At 40.5% G+C, this 15,408-nt stretch overlaps 1 protein-coding gene across 3 annotated transcripts in view; it reads right to left on the bottom strand.

Moving 5' to 3' along the window:
* Positions 1 to 6,483: 6,483 nt before the first annotated feature.
* Positions 6,484 to 15,408, bottom strand: part of ROCK2 (Rho associated coiled-coil containing protein kinase 2) — a 100,464-nt gene continuing 91,539 nt past the window's right edge. For 2 of the 3 annotated variants that reach the window (XM_054194205.1, XM_054194203.1), the window contains 7 exons: positions 15,225 to 15,295; positions 14,203 to 14,291; positions 13,407 to 13,485; positions 12,932 to 13,193; positions 12,052 to 12,265; positions 9,866 to 9,978; positions 6,484 to 8,617 (listed from right to left, as the gene is read on the bottom strand). In XM_054194205.1, the coding sequence (XP_054050180.1) occupies positions 9,879 to 9,978; positions 12,052 to 12,265; positions 12,932 to 13,193; positions 13,407 to 13,485; positions 14,203 to 14,291; positions 15,225 to 15,295 (815 nt within the window). In that variant the 3' untranslated portion in view covers positions 6,484 to 8,617; positions 9,866 to 9,878. The remainder of the gene's footprint in view (positions 8,618 to 9,865; positions 9,979 to 12,051; positions 12,266 to 12,931; positions 13,194 to 13,406; positions 13,486 to 14,202; positions 14,292 to 15,224; positions 15,296 to 15,408) is intronic. The other variant, XM_054194204.1, reaches the window with a different exon arrangement.

Below are 15,408 nucleotides of genomic sequence, written 5' to 3' on the forward strand. Positions count from 1 at the left end.
CTGATTAATGTCATTCTTAATGCTAATTTTCCTTACGTTTCATTTTTTTATTCTGTTTCCGTCTATGGAGAGGAAATGAAATACTCATTACAGGTCATTAATGGGCAGCTTTCACCTCAATTTTTGAAGCGTCAGGCTGTATATTAACCTGTAAAATGCTAAAGACCTCCAGCATCTTAAATGAAAAAAACACCCTTCTCATCTCGTTTTTTTAATTAAAGCCTCCTCTCGATAAAGATTTGTATAGAGTCCAAACCCTGTCTGTTATGGACATCTTCCATAGTCCTGAGCGATGCTATAGTAAAATGAAGACACCGTTTGCGGATCAAGTTTTTTTTTTTCATCATAAAATGCATGTAAGAAGTTTTTTACAGGTTACTTAATATACTTAAAATAAATCATATTAGAAACTTGTGGAAAAAAAAAAAAGACTGAGGAAAAGAAACAAAACTGGACAATTCAGAAGCTTATGCTTAAGGTAAAGTAATTTTGTGGACTTGGAAAGCTGGACCGTGAGTTCTCATTCAAGCTGCAGGAGATAGGGAACAAATCACTAGCAGTAAATAATTTTACACACTTTCTCGCCCTCCCCCCCTGAATAATTTATTTCACTTTTGTAAGGCAGAAGCGTGGTCAAGTCCTGGGCAAGCCCTGTGGAAGCGCAGACCCTGTTGTTTTCCAGCAGGTAACCCATAATCTTCTCAGCAGCTGGATTAAAGGCGATGGCTTCAGACAGGACAGTCGGGGAGGACAAATCCTGTTAAACGTGTCATTCGGCCGTACTAGGACGGAGATGAGCAAGCTGTCTGTGGCGGAACACGGCAGCGGAGCAAAGGTGGCAGGGAGAGCATCTTGGAATTGTTGCATCTTGGATTTGTTGCCGTGTGCGTAAACCAGGGAAAAACTTTTCTCCCCAGGGCTGGAAGTAACACGCCTCTGTTCACCGATCCTCCAGACGTGCGGAATTACACACAGTGTCTAACTGCACCAGCTCACAGCAAGCTCATGGGGCAAAACAGCCCCTCCTGTCCTGGATGATAAAGCGCGGATCCTGTCGGGGCTTTCAAAAAGTATGAGTTTTCTTGGCTGCAAAAAGACAAGATCTGAATAACCCCAAACCTCTGCAGCTAGGGAGACGATGAACTGTGCGTTTGGTAACAGATAAGCTACAAGCTGCACCTGGCCAGAGCTCAGTTTAACAGTACGAAAGAGGCAACATTTATCATGAGACGTGCTATCTCCCCCACAATGGGGACACGATTCCAGAGACAGCAGGTGGCAGGTCTGGAAGTGAGGATGTGGGAAGTGGAAGATGCGTCTAGTTTACTTTTCTTTCCCCAAAAGCCTGTTTCTGAACTGCCCCCAGTGAACAGGAAAGTCGTACGCAAATGCAGACCCACCGTCTCCCCCACCCTACGAGTCTCCATAACCCTTCGTTTTTGTGCAGAGCACAACTACGCAGACGTGTGCCTTCGTGTGCTCCAACCCAGCAAAAGATTTTATCGCTTGGACTGCTCAGAGCTGCCTGTCCTCGTCCGCTGGGCACGAAGCTTCTCCCTAACCCAGCTGGTCCGCTCTAGTGAAACAGGGGAGCAAGGAGCCAGGGGGGAAGCTCCCTCAACCGCTAGAGCTCAGAGCCAGGTTTTAAAGCGCTTTGACTCTTTGGAGAAAGTCATTCACAATTAGCCCAAAGGTCCCAAAGAGCTTACAACTTGTAGGAGGCCTTCGTTCACTCCTTTAAATGAGGTAAAATTACTCTTCCCCCACCAAACCATCATTATCCATTGAAGGACATACGCAATACAGCGGGGTGGGGGGGAAAAAAAAAAAAGAAATAACATCTCAGAGCCCACAAGAAGAAAAGCTACACAGATGTGGAGATCAACTCAAATGAGGTAGTTTCCCAGCCATGTATTTGCTATGATGGTGAATTAACGATTATTTCCCTGCTAATTCTTTCCAGGCTGGTTTATTCTATTCCCTTCCAGATTCTTTGATACTTGAGAGTGGTATTTATGTACGAAGCAGAGCATGAAACGTTGCCTTCATCGCTAATAAAGGTCGAAGGATGTCCCAGTTTGGAATGCGAGGAAGCTGAAAAAAACCCTTAAAATAGGATGTTACTAAATTCTTGGTGTGTACTGAATTTAATTTGCTTGATTTTGAGCAAGAGTTCTCCAAGATACTTAAGAGCTCTCAGAGAGGATGGATCTTGGCGTCAAATAGGTGTCTGGCAGCCACAATAAACATCAGGGTAAGGACCTGCCAGCTCATTGCTGGTGATGGGTCCAACCGCAAGACCGTGTCAGTCTCACAGACCCGAGTCCTGATGGACCTCAGGTGTTTCCTGCCCGATGGCAAGATCAAGACACCTTCAAGCTAAAGGTATCAATTGTTCCATTCCCCCTTGGAAGTGGTTTGGGGCAAGCACCGTCACTGCCTTGGAAAAAATCGTCTTTGGACTGGGGCTAAAACAAGAGGTTTTTTACACTACGTGATACACTTGATGAAATTTAATTGGGGATACCTTAAGGACAACTTAAATATTTGTCATAATTTTTTTCATGCCCCGTTTTGTTATTTCGCCTCATTACAACTGTCTTAAATTGTCAGTAGCCTGAACAAATACTTCCGTAAATTATGTGGAATTACCCACTCACAGGAAAGCAGCTTTAAGAGGGCAGACGCCTTGGTTTATCTGTCAAGATTCTGGAAGCTAAAGGAGAGAACCTGCGCCAGCCTAAAATGTGACAAGAGAAGCCAGCTGATAACGATTATGATTCAAATTGAATAGTAACATGGCTCCATGATGAAAACAAATTCTACTTACCACCTTACTGTAATTACAAGTCATCTGTGCGGATGCCTGCTCTGGGATGTACATGGCTTCTGCGTTTGAACTTGGGGGCTTTGGCCAGCCCGTACCAAGGCGCTGACCGGTCTCAAACTGTACGAAAAGCGTAAATGGAAGAACACGTTTCCTATGCCTCACTGTCCCCTCAGCCACGTAAATCAGGCAGTCGGGAATCTAATGAAGCACAAATTGAGTTTGTGTAAAGCATACTTTAAGTTACCCAATTACTGTAAATAAATTCTTTCACCTTTGAGCAATGGACTATACACAGATTACACTGAGCTGACTTCCGAGACAGTGACTTGAAAGATTTTAAATTATTTTTTCCTGAAATGCACCATCAGCACGACTCCTCCATGAGGAGTCATCAAAGATATTTTCCTCTCTCATTGGTGGTATTTGTTTTAAGCTTTCACGTATGCCCACCTTCCCAGGAATAAAACTCCCATCGCCGTAGCTCTCACTGGTACAGGACGCACACAGGGGAGCTCCCTTATTGTATTCATCAAACTCAACATCACCCCAGAGCGGACAAGCGGTGACACAGATCCAACTGAATCTCAGTTGGCCCCCAGTACACCAAGGTCGGTGCCTGATTAGTGCCAATTTAGTGCCTTAAGTCTAAGCAGTTGGGAATCCAAAGGAAAAGAGGAGGCTCGGCAATGATCCCGCAAGCCTGACATACTTCCTGTTGGGTGGCCACGTGTACCAAGTGGTGCAACAGCATCCTTGGGCAAATAAAGATCCCCAAGTGCTAGCAAGGGTAATGACAAGTGACAAGAAGAACTGGATGACCCAAGAGCTGCACTGGGACATAAGACTATACCTACAAGGGGGCTCACATCTCTGAACAGATGTCGAAGACCTAGACCTCAAAATGGGGTGATACAAGTGAAGCAACGCATGCAGCCGCCTTGGCTGTGAAAACGTTTCTACACAGCTCCTCCAAGCAACCCGGAAAAGGGCTGCAGGGACTTGCAGCCGCCTCGCTCTCTGCCCTTTCCTTCCAGACTTCTTTCAGGTATGCAGGACTACATACACTTGTAACTTTGTCATTTTGGTACCTTTGCCTGTGACTTTCATTTTGAAAGATCCCTTTAATCCCGGAGCTTCTGTAAAATGGCTGGAGCAAAAGCAGCAGTGGTCAAATCTAGCTGCACACTTGCAATAGCAAGTATCAGGGAGTCACTTGACTTTCTCATAAAACAATGTCTCCTGCCTGCAAAGGGGCAAAGATTCACAACCCCGATATTCATAACAAGGCCTGGTAATTGGCATCCCTGTGCTAACAAATTACAGTTCCTCCGAGTCTCCACTTCTTGGAGCAATGGTTTTATGGTGAGCTTTTCCACTCGCTGCAGTAGTTTCTGGGGAGAACTAGATTTGATGTGTTTAGACGCAGTGTTCTTTTCTGCCACATACAATGATGTCTCATTTCTCAGATGAGCGTGTCTTAGTACATCATTGTCCACTTTACAGGCAACTTCAACACAGAACATGAATTAGTTTCAGAACTGCTCCATCAACATCTTTTACAGAGATCAAAATACAGCTCCTTCCCACTCTCATGAGGGATACTTCAAAGCAGCAGGCAAAACCCCATGATCCGTGGGATGCTGATAATCCCTTACCTGGCTTATAGAATTGTCATATAACAGATATTGTTTTCAACCTAAAGCGTAGTATGTGCACATATGGCAGTCCACAAAATATTCTGAAGATCTACTGTAGTCCACCGAAAAAACAAATGAACCACTATTTTAACATGAATGCCGAGGAAAACTATCCAGGAATACGGAGGAGACAGAAATACTCCAGATCCCTGAACTGGACCATTATGTTCTCCTGCCTTAGAAACACAATAAGGAGGTGGTGAGGGTCTGTAAGAACTATGCAGTAAGAAGTTTATTTTCATACAAGTTCCCCTTTTTCGCAGCAGCATCCAAAATATGACCTTACAAGCACAGGATGGGTGAAGGCACTTGAGACCAAAAAATATAAATCCTCTTCCAAGGATAACTCTCTGAAAGCTAGATGGGAAACTCATAAATTGTAAGATTATAAACATAAATGCTCAGTATTCTAATGACCATCTGACGTTGCCTGAGAAATTAAAGAGAGAAAGCACATCATCTCTAGTGGCTGCCTTCCTGGCCTTGGAGACTTGAGAGCGCCACTGAACGCCTGTCCAAAATGTAGGAGGTTCAGAGTCTTCATCAGAGGTAGCAAGATACTTAGTCACGTGCAGTGAAACTTCAGTGATGTTTTCAATTTGGCCACTGTCACTGACTGCGAAGATCCTTCAGCTTCTTGGACATTTCCAAGTCCTAGGTGGTACTATGGTCCATGGCACGTTTTGGTTACAGCATCAGCCATGCACAAGAACCACGGTGTTTCCTTCAGCGTGAGACTGGGTGCTGGACCGCTGGCAGCGCTGAGAGGGGCTGAGCTTTGGCAGGAACCACTAGAAGTAGGAAACTGCAGCACGCAACTAGGACAGAAGTGGAAATCTCCTTTCAGAAAGGTCTTTGTGACATCTGACACGTTAACTCCGATGGGGTCTTCCTATCCAGCTTCCGTACTGGTGAGCTCTTGGACAGGAACCAAAGAGCAACTTCCTTACAAGTGTAAAGAAGCTTCTGTCTCCAGGTCTGACCCCCGATTCTTCCATGAGGTTAATTTGCAGCTTGGCTATGCTATTTGTTTACTTTTGCCAAACAAAAGGACTTGCAATGAGAGAATTTCTATAGATAAAGTCACCCAGGCCATAACAACGTCCTGTTTGCTGGGACAGCCCTGTTACAAAAAGAAGCGTTTAAACATCAGTGACTTTCAGACAACTATTCCTTAGTTCAGGAATATGCTCTTCTTTAAAAAATTTTAAAAGGTTACCACTGGACCATAAGGAAACACCACAATCTCCCGGAACAAACGTTTGAGAGTTCTTTGCATTCACAGATCAGAAGATGGAAGGTCTGTCTCCAGCAGAAGGACAAGTGAGAAGGGCAGCTTTGCCTTTTGCGTCCTGGGTACAAAACAAGGCTCCTGCACATCATACCATTGGCCAAACGATCTCCACGTTACAGCTCAACACAGCCCACACCGTTCCTTTCTTTTGGGACGAACTGCATGAAGGAGAACTGACACTTCCATCCCTAGAAGCACTGAAACCTCAAGAGCCTTGAGGAACCCATGCCAAGTTGGCCCTGCTTTGAGGTAGAGGTCAGACCAGAGGACCTCCAGTGCTCCCTGCCAGCCCATATCGTTCTACGATAGCGTCTCAACACGGCCTGCTGTACGCATAGCTAATAACTATTTCTGCAAGTATCGAATGTATCAACTGTGGCTAGTAAATACTATAATACAGTACCTTTCCTAAAATGTCAGGCTTACCAGGGCCCCAGGCATTCCCAGTAAACGAGGACAAGCCGAGGAGAGGGAGCGCACCAGGTCCAGCCCCAGCACTGATAGCCTGCCAGAACGGCTCCCTCGCAGTCTGCCCTTCCTCCGCACGCAGCCTTCGCTCGGCTTCCTCCTGAGCAACCCTTGCCTTTCCCATATCTGCCGCAGTAGTTGCCTACGTATTTAAATATTTCAATTAATTACCAGCTTCTCAAGTTCAGGAACTATTTTACCTTACTCAAATAGTTTATTTAAAAATATATATATAATATTCTCCAATTCCGAAAAGGATAGAACTTCCCACAATGTAACATTTTTTTTATATATATATAAAATATTTATGCATTCAGTGAATGGAAACAGTTTTACTGTATACATTTTTAATGTTGTACTCTTATGCAAATCTGCATTACCTAAAAATATACCGTACTTCTGTAAATCAAAACAAGCAGGGAAAAAAAAACACTGTAGCTGTGCGCCGGGTTATAATACCTCACAGAAACGATATGAGAGTTTTTGTTTCGAATTTAAGAACTCACAAACAACATTTTACTTTGCGAGTGCATAAATAGAAGACTGAATACATTCTGGCTCTGTTAAGCTGAACTGTAGTAGAGGTTACAAAATGTAAATATATTCATTCATTTTCAGTATTTCAGTGTTTCCAAGTCCACCTTTCATGATAGTGTTAAATAAATCATGGTCCTATCCTTCCAAACATTTCAACACTCTTTAAAAAACAAAAACAAACAAACAAAATTTTAAAGTGAAATGTCCTCCTTCATTGAAGTGTTAGATCATATTTTAAATTACTGCACTCCCACACAATATTTTTTATATATATATATTTTAAATATATATATATATTTATATATATAAAGAGACCAAATAGGAGACTACATTTTTTACTGTCAATATGTTTAACATCGCATACTGTAGTTGTATAAAACATGCATTTTCTGGGATAATTATGAACACATCATGAATGAGCCCACATAAATTATATTTTTTGTACAATTCCAAGTTTAAAAAAAAGTCAGATTAAGTGCCTCTGAGGCCCTTTCTTCCCAGCTATCAGTTCTCAAAACACACTACTGAGATATTTATCTATGCCTACAGCTATGTGCTAGAGAACCAGATTTAAAATTTTAAAATACATCTACAGTATGTTTAATTTTCTTAACGTTTGTGACAGTCCTTGGATATTGTGTTGTGAAATGTAAAAAGAGTCACAGATTCTTTTTTTTTTTTTTTTTTTCTTCCCAGAAATAAAAAACACATCTAGGAGAATATGCAAAAACAAGGCAAAACGAAGTTTCATAGCACTTAATGAGGGTTAATACAAGTCAATAACTAATATTGAGGTTTGTAAAAAGGGCTGGACGAGCAGTTACATGTACAAGCAAATGGTCTAGTAATTCCAATGGGTTCCGACGTTGTTTCTGTAACCAACACTTCTCCACCCTTAAAACCAGTCAATATACATTCAAAATAGGCTGACATTGATATACTTACTAGGTGTAAAAATAGTGCACTATTTTTTTTTCTGCCACAAAGCAAAATTGCATCCTAAGAGCTGGTAAACCTTCTTTTTTCCTTAAATAGAGAGAATGGGCAAAAAAAAACTTGAAAAAAAATTAAATTAAGGCAATTAGACAGGTAAAAGAGGACTGCTCATGATGACGTAGCTGAAACTAGTACATACTTCAAACTGATACTAGCTGCTGACACTGACATGCAGCTTTTGATAGACGTGTATGAATGATATAAACTTCAACATTATGGCTTTATACAAGTGCATAGTTGCAACTGCAATAAGTAACGGTATCTGATTAATAAGCATAAAAAAATAAAGTGGAAAGATTTTTAAAACCCTCTTGCAGTATTACAGTACAATATATATACACAGTATAATGGTCACTTCTTACAGATGCAGTCTATATCACTATGGTGGATCTTCCTCCTCCTCTTCTTGCAGACATGCTGGTGGCATCTTTATGAAAGCTGAAAAGTCAGTTTCTTCCATTTTAATACTCATTCCTCTCGATCCTTTTATGAAATGTAGTGTGTGTGTGTCTCGCCAAGAAAGCTTTTGTGGAACAGAGTTTAAAAGGTTACCTAACATATCCTTTTACTATTTACCAACCATTCCTCATTTGATCAGTCACGCAGGAGAATACAGGAAAACCCTCAGAGATTAGTAATTTATATTGCAGCAAAAATGTAAACCTCTGATATATATAGCACAATCTCTCAGGAAAATATATATTTTTAATATATTTTGGGATATGTTTCAGTCTTGCTGTAACGGGAAGAAAATTATCACCTTGAATTGTGTCTGCATTCACGGAAAGCAGTTAGCTGGAAAAGAAGCAAGAAGTTTGGTCAGTAAACGCAACAAATGTAAATCTGACAAAAATATACTTCCTCAAAGCCTTCACCTAAGATGGGCTCAAGCATAGTTGGGAGAAACGTCATTCCTCGGCATTCAGCAGCATCGTTACTTAAGTATAGCACATCCTTACGCGTTATGATCCCAAACCAATCGAACCCCCTTGCAATATATGAGGGTAAAGTACAATATGCACAATGTAATAGTCACTTCTAAAAGCTTAGTAATTTGTATGCTTTTGATACATAAAGATGCAGTATATTTAATTAACGTAATGCTTGTTACTGTAAACACTAAGCCAGTTCAATTCTACAGGAGCTGGTGTCTCAGTTAACTGAGTACTGAGCTGAGGTACAGCCCGAGTGCTGCTGTCATCGCCCCTTCTTCCATAAGGCTGAGACGCCTTACATTCCATTTAAAAGAATTTTTAGGAATTTAACATTTAAGGGTTTTTTTCTGTGTAGACATAACATTGCATCAACATGTACAATGATTAAAGATTGAGAGCTATAAAATAGTTATCGCTGTTTCCAGCACATACACACTGCGTATTTTAAGAGAGCCATGGGACAAATTAGATCAATAAAACGGCCGTATCTTTTCTAAAGCAGGCAAGGAAACCGTTTCACAAAAGCCGCAAAGCTCATTTGTTTACGTAGTTTTCAAACGCGTGGTTAGGTACCCCAAAAGCACGGCACTGCAAAGGAAAGCCAAGTCAAATCCACTTCATAACACAGGTAGGAAAGCAAAACGCAGAACTCCGGTGATTTCATGTCTGCTAGCCATAGACCAGTCCGTTTATGTAAAAAGCTTAAAAATGAAAAGTATTTGTAAATACCAGTTCTGTTTCAGCTAAACATCCAACTGCTACAATCTGCCTTTTAGCCTTCAAAAACCATGTGCGGAGGTTAGCAGTATTAGCACTATAGATGAGCAATTACTCTGAAAACAGCAGATTCTTTGTTTTCAGGCAGGCAGACATGAATTTTGAAAAAAGATCTAAAATTAGAAAAGTAAAACCACTGACAAAGGCAACAACTTTGTTTTAATGAAAAAGACCCCTCTAAAAATTCATCGACATCATGAACAGAATCTCATTTTCACTGTTTAAAATACTAAAATGAGATCTTGTATTTTCTCTGCTTTGAGAAACAAAATCCAACATAGCATGCTGTATTCAAAGGCAAACAAATCCATTCCTCTCTATTTAGATTTACCCCTTATACTTCTTCAGAAATCAAAAACATCGTCATCATCATCATCATCACCATCAATATCATCAACATCATCAAATGACCAATCCCAGTCCTTAAATGCCAGATCAAGCAATCTGCAACAGGAGGGTGTGATGTTTAATGTGCGTCAACGCTTCTATAAAAGACTTCAAAATTCCATTTATTATCACTAAACCTTTTTAAGTAAAAGACTGTATTAAGGTAGGTGGGTTCCTTCCTTTGCCTATCATGGAATATGAAGATTCAGTTAGTGTTCATGTAAGCCAGGAATATTGTATTAACTGGAAATTTATCTCACAAATCATTCAGTTCCATAGAACACTCACCATATTGATTTTTTCCCCCAAATTTCAGTAGAAAAGACCAACATGTACATTTCATAAAATTAGCTGCTTCCTGTTTTGCTGCTGTTCTTGTTGGCTGAGGTGCAGTTCTGTGCTTTCCCGCTATCCCTTTCCAGACAATAACACAAGGCTAACAATTTTTCCAATAAAATGAAGTAATTTTGATCGCCGAACAGAGCATCAAATAAAATAGCACCACCTGAATTTACAAACAAATACAGCGAGATTTTACTGTATCCCAAATACAGTGGGATTACGCTATCCTGCTATCCCATACCTCGTTATTTAAAGCTAAGCAATGCCAAAATGAAGATATATCAACTTGTTCTCTAGGCATCGCTGCCCGCGCTCCTTCTATGGTCAATACAGAACAAAGCAAGCTAGTGAGGCAAATCTTGTCAGCAAATGAGTCATTTTACCTCTTTTAGGCATTTATTTTGGGATGGGATGAATCATTGTCTAGAAGCATTCGTCTCTTTCTGTTGTTATTGAAGGATCTTAGACAAATATCTTAAGTACCAATTTCTCTATTGCTATAGCTACAAGAAATGAAACCCAGCCCAGTCATCTCTCCAGTGAGCTCAATGGCTACTGCGGGTGGTGAAAAAAGCAAACTGAAAAAAGCCAGAAATTCTGTACTGTGCCATCACATAAGCACTACCTGCAGAATATTATCACTTTCCTTAATACAATATAGGATTTTGCTTCTTAAAACTGATCCAGCAATACATTAATGGTTTTTGTATGGACTTTTTTTCCCCCGGATCAGAGGAACTTGATTAGACTGTTCTTTTAGGAATCGCGAGACATGAGCATGAGTCCTTCTAGGCTGAATAAGGAATTGAAACCAATTCTCCCACCTTTTGGTAAGTGCTCCAACTACTTGAGCAAATGGTGATCCCCCACTTCCCATCTTCCTGCTCTCCCGCAAAAACCCTGAGTGATGCTCAGACAGGTGCCTGTGACTGCAGCAACGGGCGCCACGCTGTGGAACCCGCACGGGCAGAGATGCTGAAGTGACATTCATCTGAACTAGCTTTTCACTGTAGGTGTCCAAGAGCATGCTGTATGTTCCTTTTCTACACTAGAGGACATGAATCCTGAAAACAACTTTTCCTAAATATCAACTGTAAATGGAATCAGACATAGATATATACATCTGGTCAGAGGAAACACACACTAACGTACAAATTTGCAATCAGGTGCCTAAACTTAGAGTTGGGCACGAATTCAAACACATGCCTTAAAACCAAGCAATAAGAAACAAAAGATGCATAGTCTTAGTCTAAGGCCTTCTAGACTGCTTTTTGAGGGCACCTACTTCTCTCCAAGGTTCATCAGGACCACAAGCACCTAACTTCCTTGCTCAGCTTCAAATCGGGTACAGTAGTGGCAGTAGTGGCCATCTTGGAAATTGTTAAAACTTTCTTTTTTTTTTTTTTTTTCCCCCTCCTTTTTTTAAATCTTCACACCCCTCTCACTGCCTCCTTGCCTAGTTAAACCCCATTTTCCCAACCAGCTGCCAGTTTACCGGAACTATTTAGGCTACAGACGATGCTACAAGTTGTGCCTATCACACATAAGAGCAATGGGGTATATTACCAGTACGGCGGGGTGAACTAACAGGTAACGCAAGGTCTTTTAAACAGGGGACAAACATAGCGGCTCTTCTTAGAACTTAACTGAGCCTTACAGAAGATGGCCTGCCAGATCACACGTCAGTAGTCAACAACATTTGTGGTCAATTTTCCTCATCAAAATACACGGCATTAATTGTAGTAAAGTGTTTAAAACAATAAAACTAAATAGCAGCTCTTGTGTCACCTTGGTTTGTTTGGAGGAAGCTGTCGACTTGGTCGTCTGATGGACTGGTTTGGCTGTACCTTCATGGAAGTTCTGGGAGAAGATCGAGCAAAGGGGTCTGGTGCTGGAGGCTTCTTGGGTATTTTTTTCACGAGTCGGCTCACCCATTTTTGCTGTTCTTCCGTAGAATTAGCTAACAGTAGTAGATTCTTTGCCGTTGAAATATCATAGTACACTGTAATAAGAATTTTTAAGATAAAAATTAATATTATTATTCTAAACATGTCCCCACATGAAAAAATAGTTGTCAGATTACCATACTTTCACAGTCAACACAAAGGGAAATCAGCTGAGAAATCAAAAGCAAAGTGAACCAGATTTTGACAAACTTGAACTTTCCTGGCTGCTGGCAGTGCCTCCTCCTCGCACTTAGAGGGTAACAAGTTAGTACTACGGAAGATACATGCTCACACGGGGAAAAAACAAGGAAGGGTAACACAAAGAGGTGTGCCTGAGCCCAAGAAACTACGTAACCTGAGTCACAAGGAGTAAACTTCACTGCACATAAGCTATTTCATCACACGCACCAACACTATCGTTTCTCATAGCAAGGCGGGACAGCACACATTGCGAGCTGTCTTCCAACTACCAGGCTTTACTGCGTGAGCAGCTGACAACACGACAGGTATGGATATATATGGGCCACGGGTCATCAACTGACAGCGGTGAGCTGATCCTCGTGTAGACACCCTTAGAGAGGTTCTGACAACTACATACTAATAAAAGAAAAACCTACCTGTTTATGTTTAGTTTGTGTCAGACTATTACTAGAATCCTCCCATCTACTAGAATGCCTTGTGACTCCAGCGACTACATGCATATTTAAATACTTGCTATTTACCTTTGCAAGGTGCTATAATCTCTTCTTTTTTATCCATGTGATCTTTGTGACATTTGATATGGCAACGGCGACATTCTAGAGCAGGAGGAGGTTTAAACATATGCCACAGTGGCTTCATACAAGCTTCACAATTGGTTGGGAAGTGATAAAGAGTAGGTATAAACTCATGTCCTTTGTGACAAATGTAATTTGACTTCTCTCCCATGGGCTCCACGGGAAATTCCTGTTCCTTTTTGCTCTCTCCTTCATTAGCATATAGAATCTAAAATCAAAGCAAAATAACCTTAGTACTCCTATATGGCAAACGGAAATTCAGAGTAATTAAGTAGAAAGATTGAAGAATTACAATGGAATGGATTTTTTTCAAGTTCTTTTTTTAGTCACTATTTCATTAGACAAAGTTATGAAAATATTTTTGGAAATGTGTGAAATACCATCTTTGTTACACTAGAAACAACAATTTATTACTGAATACCTGGAATATCCTAGGAATCTCCTTGGAATCTGCTCTGTACACATCCGTCTGAGTGACTGGTCGGACATGGAAGAGTTTGCTATAGGCAATTATTTCAATAAGGACAAAAATTAATGTTACCAAAATGATAAATTGACAGTTTAAGTTAGGATACAACATACCACATTAGGACTTAAGAGCCATAAAAGTTTGTCAGTACAAATTTCTCATCACTTGATTAAAGTCCTATCTTTCCATCCTGCACATGAACTTTCAAAAACCCCTAAATAACCAGAGGTCACAAGCATCCAGCTATATTTGCAAAAGAAATGACAGCAGTGAAAAACCAACATCACATGACTTTAACCATTGCCAGTAGCTTTCTAACACACGATCCAACCCCTCAGTAGCCACACTCTGTATTTACTAAGAAAATAGATTAATTAACTATAGAACCCACCCATGAGGACATGTAACTGAAAATGTACAAACACTGAAAATTGTAGCCTCTCCGCTAGTTTTCTTAACGTTTCTTTCTGAAACATGTATGTGAGGTGGGTCTAGCTGAACTAGTGGTAGCATTTCAGTTCCACCAGAGCTCAGCAGAGCTACCTGTACCACACCGAGCACCGCACACTGCTGCACCACTGCTTTCAATGCATACTTCAGCTCCCAGCTCTGTAGTTCAGATTGCAAAAGTTGGCCCCATTTGACATGGCACCCCCATACTGGACCTCAAAAAGGCCTTTTGTCAAAGTCTTTTCTGACAAAGTTCACCTACAAATCAGGAGGAGGAATCTCACGTGGTAACACTTACTCTATATCTAATACCATGTAGGGATTAGATTGCTCTTTATCTTGTTCGCTGTCATAGAACAGGATCTTCTTACTGCTTACAATTACATACTGTTAAGAGACAGAAAAGGATGAAATATATATTTTAATCAAGCTCATCACAGATGTCAAGGTTGTCACAGCAATTACCACAGATGTCACAGCACTATTTTTCTACAATTTTATTAAATGGTAGCTAAGTGGACAACAGTAGTTCTGTATTCCAAGTCCATGATTTACCAATAAATTTGTTACACAACCAACTAAATTCCGATTATCTGATAAATCAATTTATATTATCTGATTAATTGCTATTTAAACAGATTTAAGTACCTACAAAGAGATAAAAATGGAAGTCTGGAAAAAAGTAAGATAAAAGCTTTGAATTTCTATTTTACATAGAGTAGTAGCAACTGCCATGTTATGATGCCTATTTTACACGTGAAGTTCACAACTAATAGGCATCATACTCATGAAGATCACTGTTATACCTACCAGCACTGCTAGCAATTTTCATAAAAAAGCTAGTTACCTAGAGGACCTCCTATTTCCAGAATTTTGTCCAGAATGAACAGTGGGACTGAGCAGTAAGTGAACTGGTATGAAACTGTGTAGTTAGTTTTTGGACCAAGAGCCACCAAAGAGGCTACTGAAAAGCAGTAAACAAGCAAAGGCTGCACAAGGCAGATGAGTAGTTGTTAGTTTTATCTGCCAAACAGAGAATTTGTCAAGGGCATCTGCTTCCAGACTCTGCTGAATTCCAGCTCTGTAATTCTGCTGGGAATGCTCATGGCTGAATGTACAAATATTTGAAGATCATGAATGGCTGTTCTCACCTCTGGCTGGACAAAGAAGCCATAGCTCTCAGACATAGCTATACTAGCTAACACATTTTATACATTCAAGTAATGAGAGAACCAAAGAAAAACTGAAGTGTTGAAAACCTGCAGTAAGTTTAAAATCCAGACTACACCTGAAACAAGACCATAAACCTGGTTTTCTTACCTTCTTAACCCATCCAAATTTTTTAGTGTTGTTTCTAACAGGCAGTGATAGCCAGCCTTCCAATCTTGATTCTGAAAAAAAGATATATATTAAACAACGTAAATATTCACAAAACATTATTTTTCAGACTACTGTGCATTTTAAAATAGTTACCGAAGAGCAATAATAAAGCAAAAGAGCAAAC

This window comes from Rissa tridactyla, chromosome 3 (assembly GCF_028500815.1).
Source record: "Rissa tridactyla isolate bRisTri1 chromosome 3, bRisTri1.patW.cur.20221130, whole genome shotgun sequence".
Classification (NCBI taxonomy): Eukaryota; Metazoa; Chordata; class Aves; order Charadriiformes; family Laridae; genus Rissa; species Rissa tridactyla.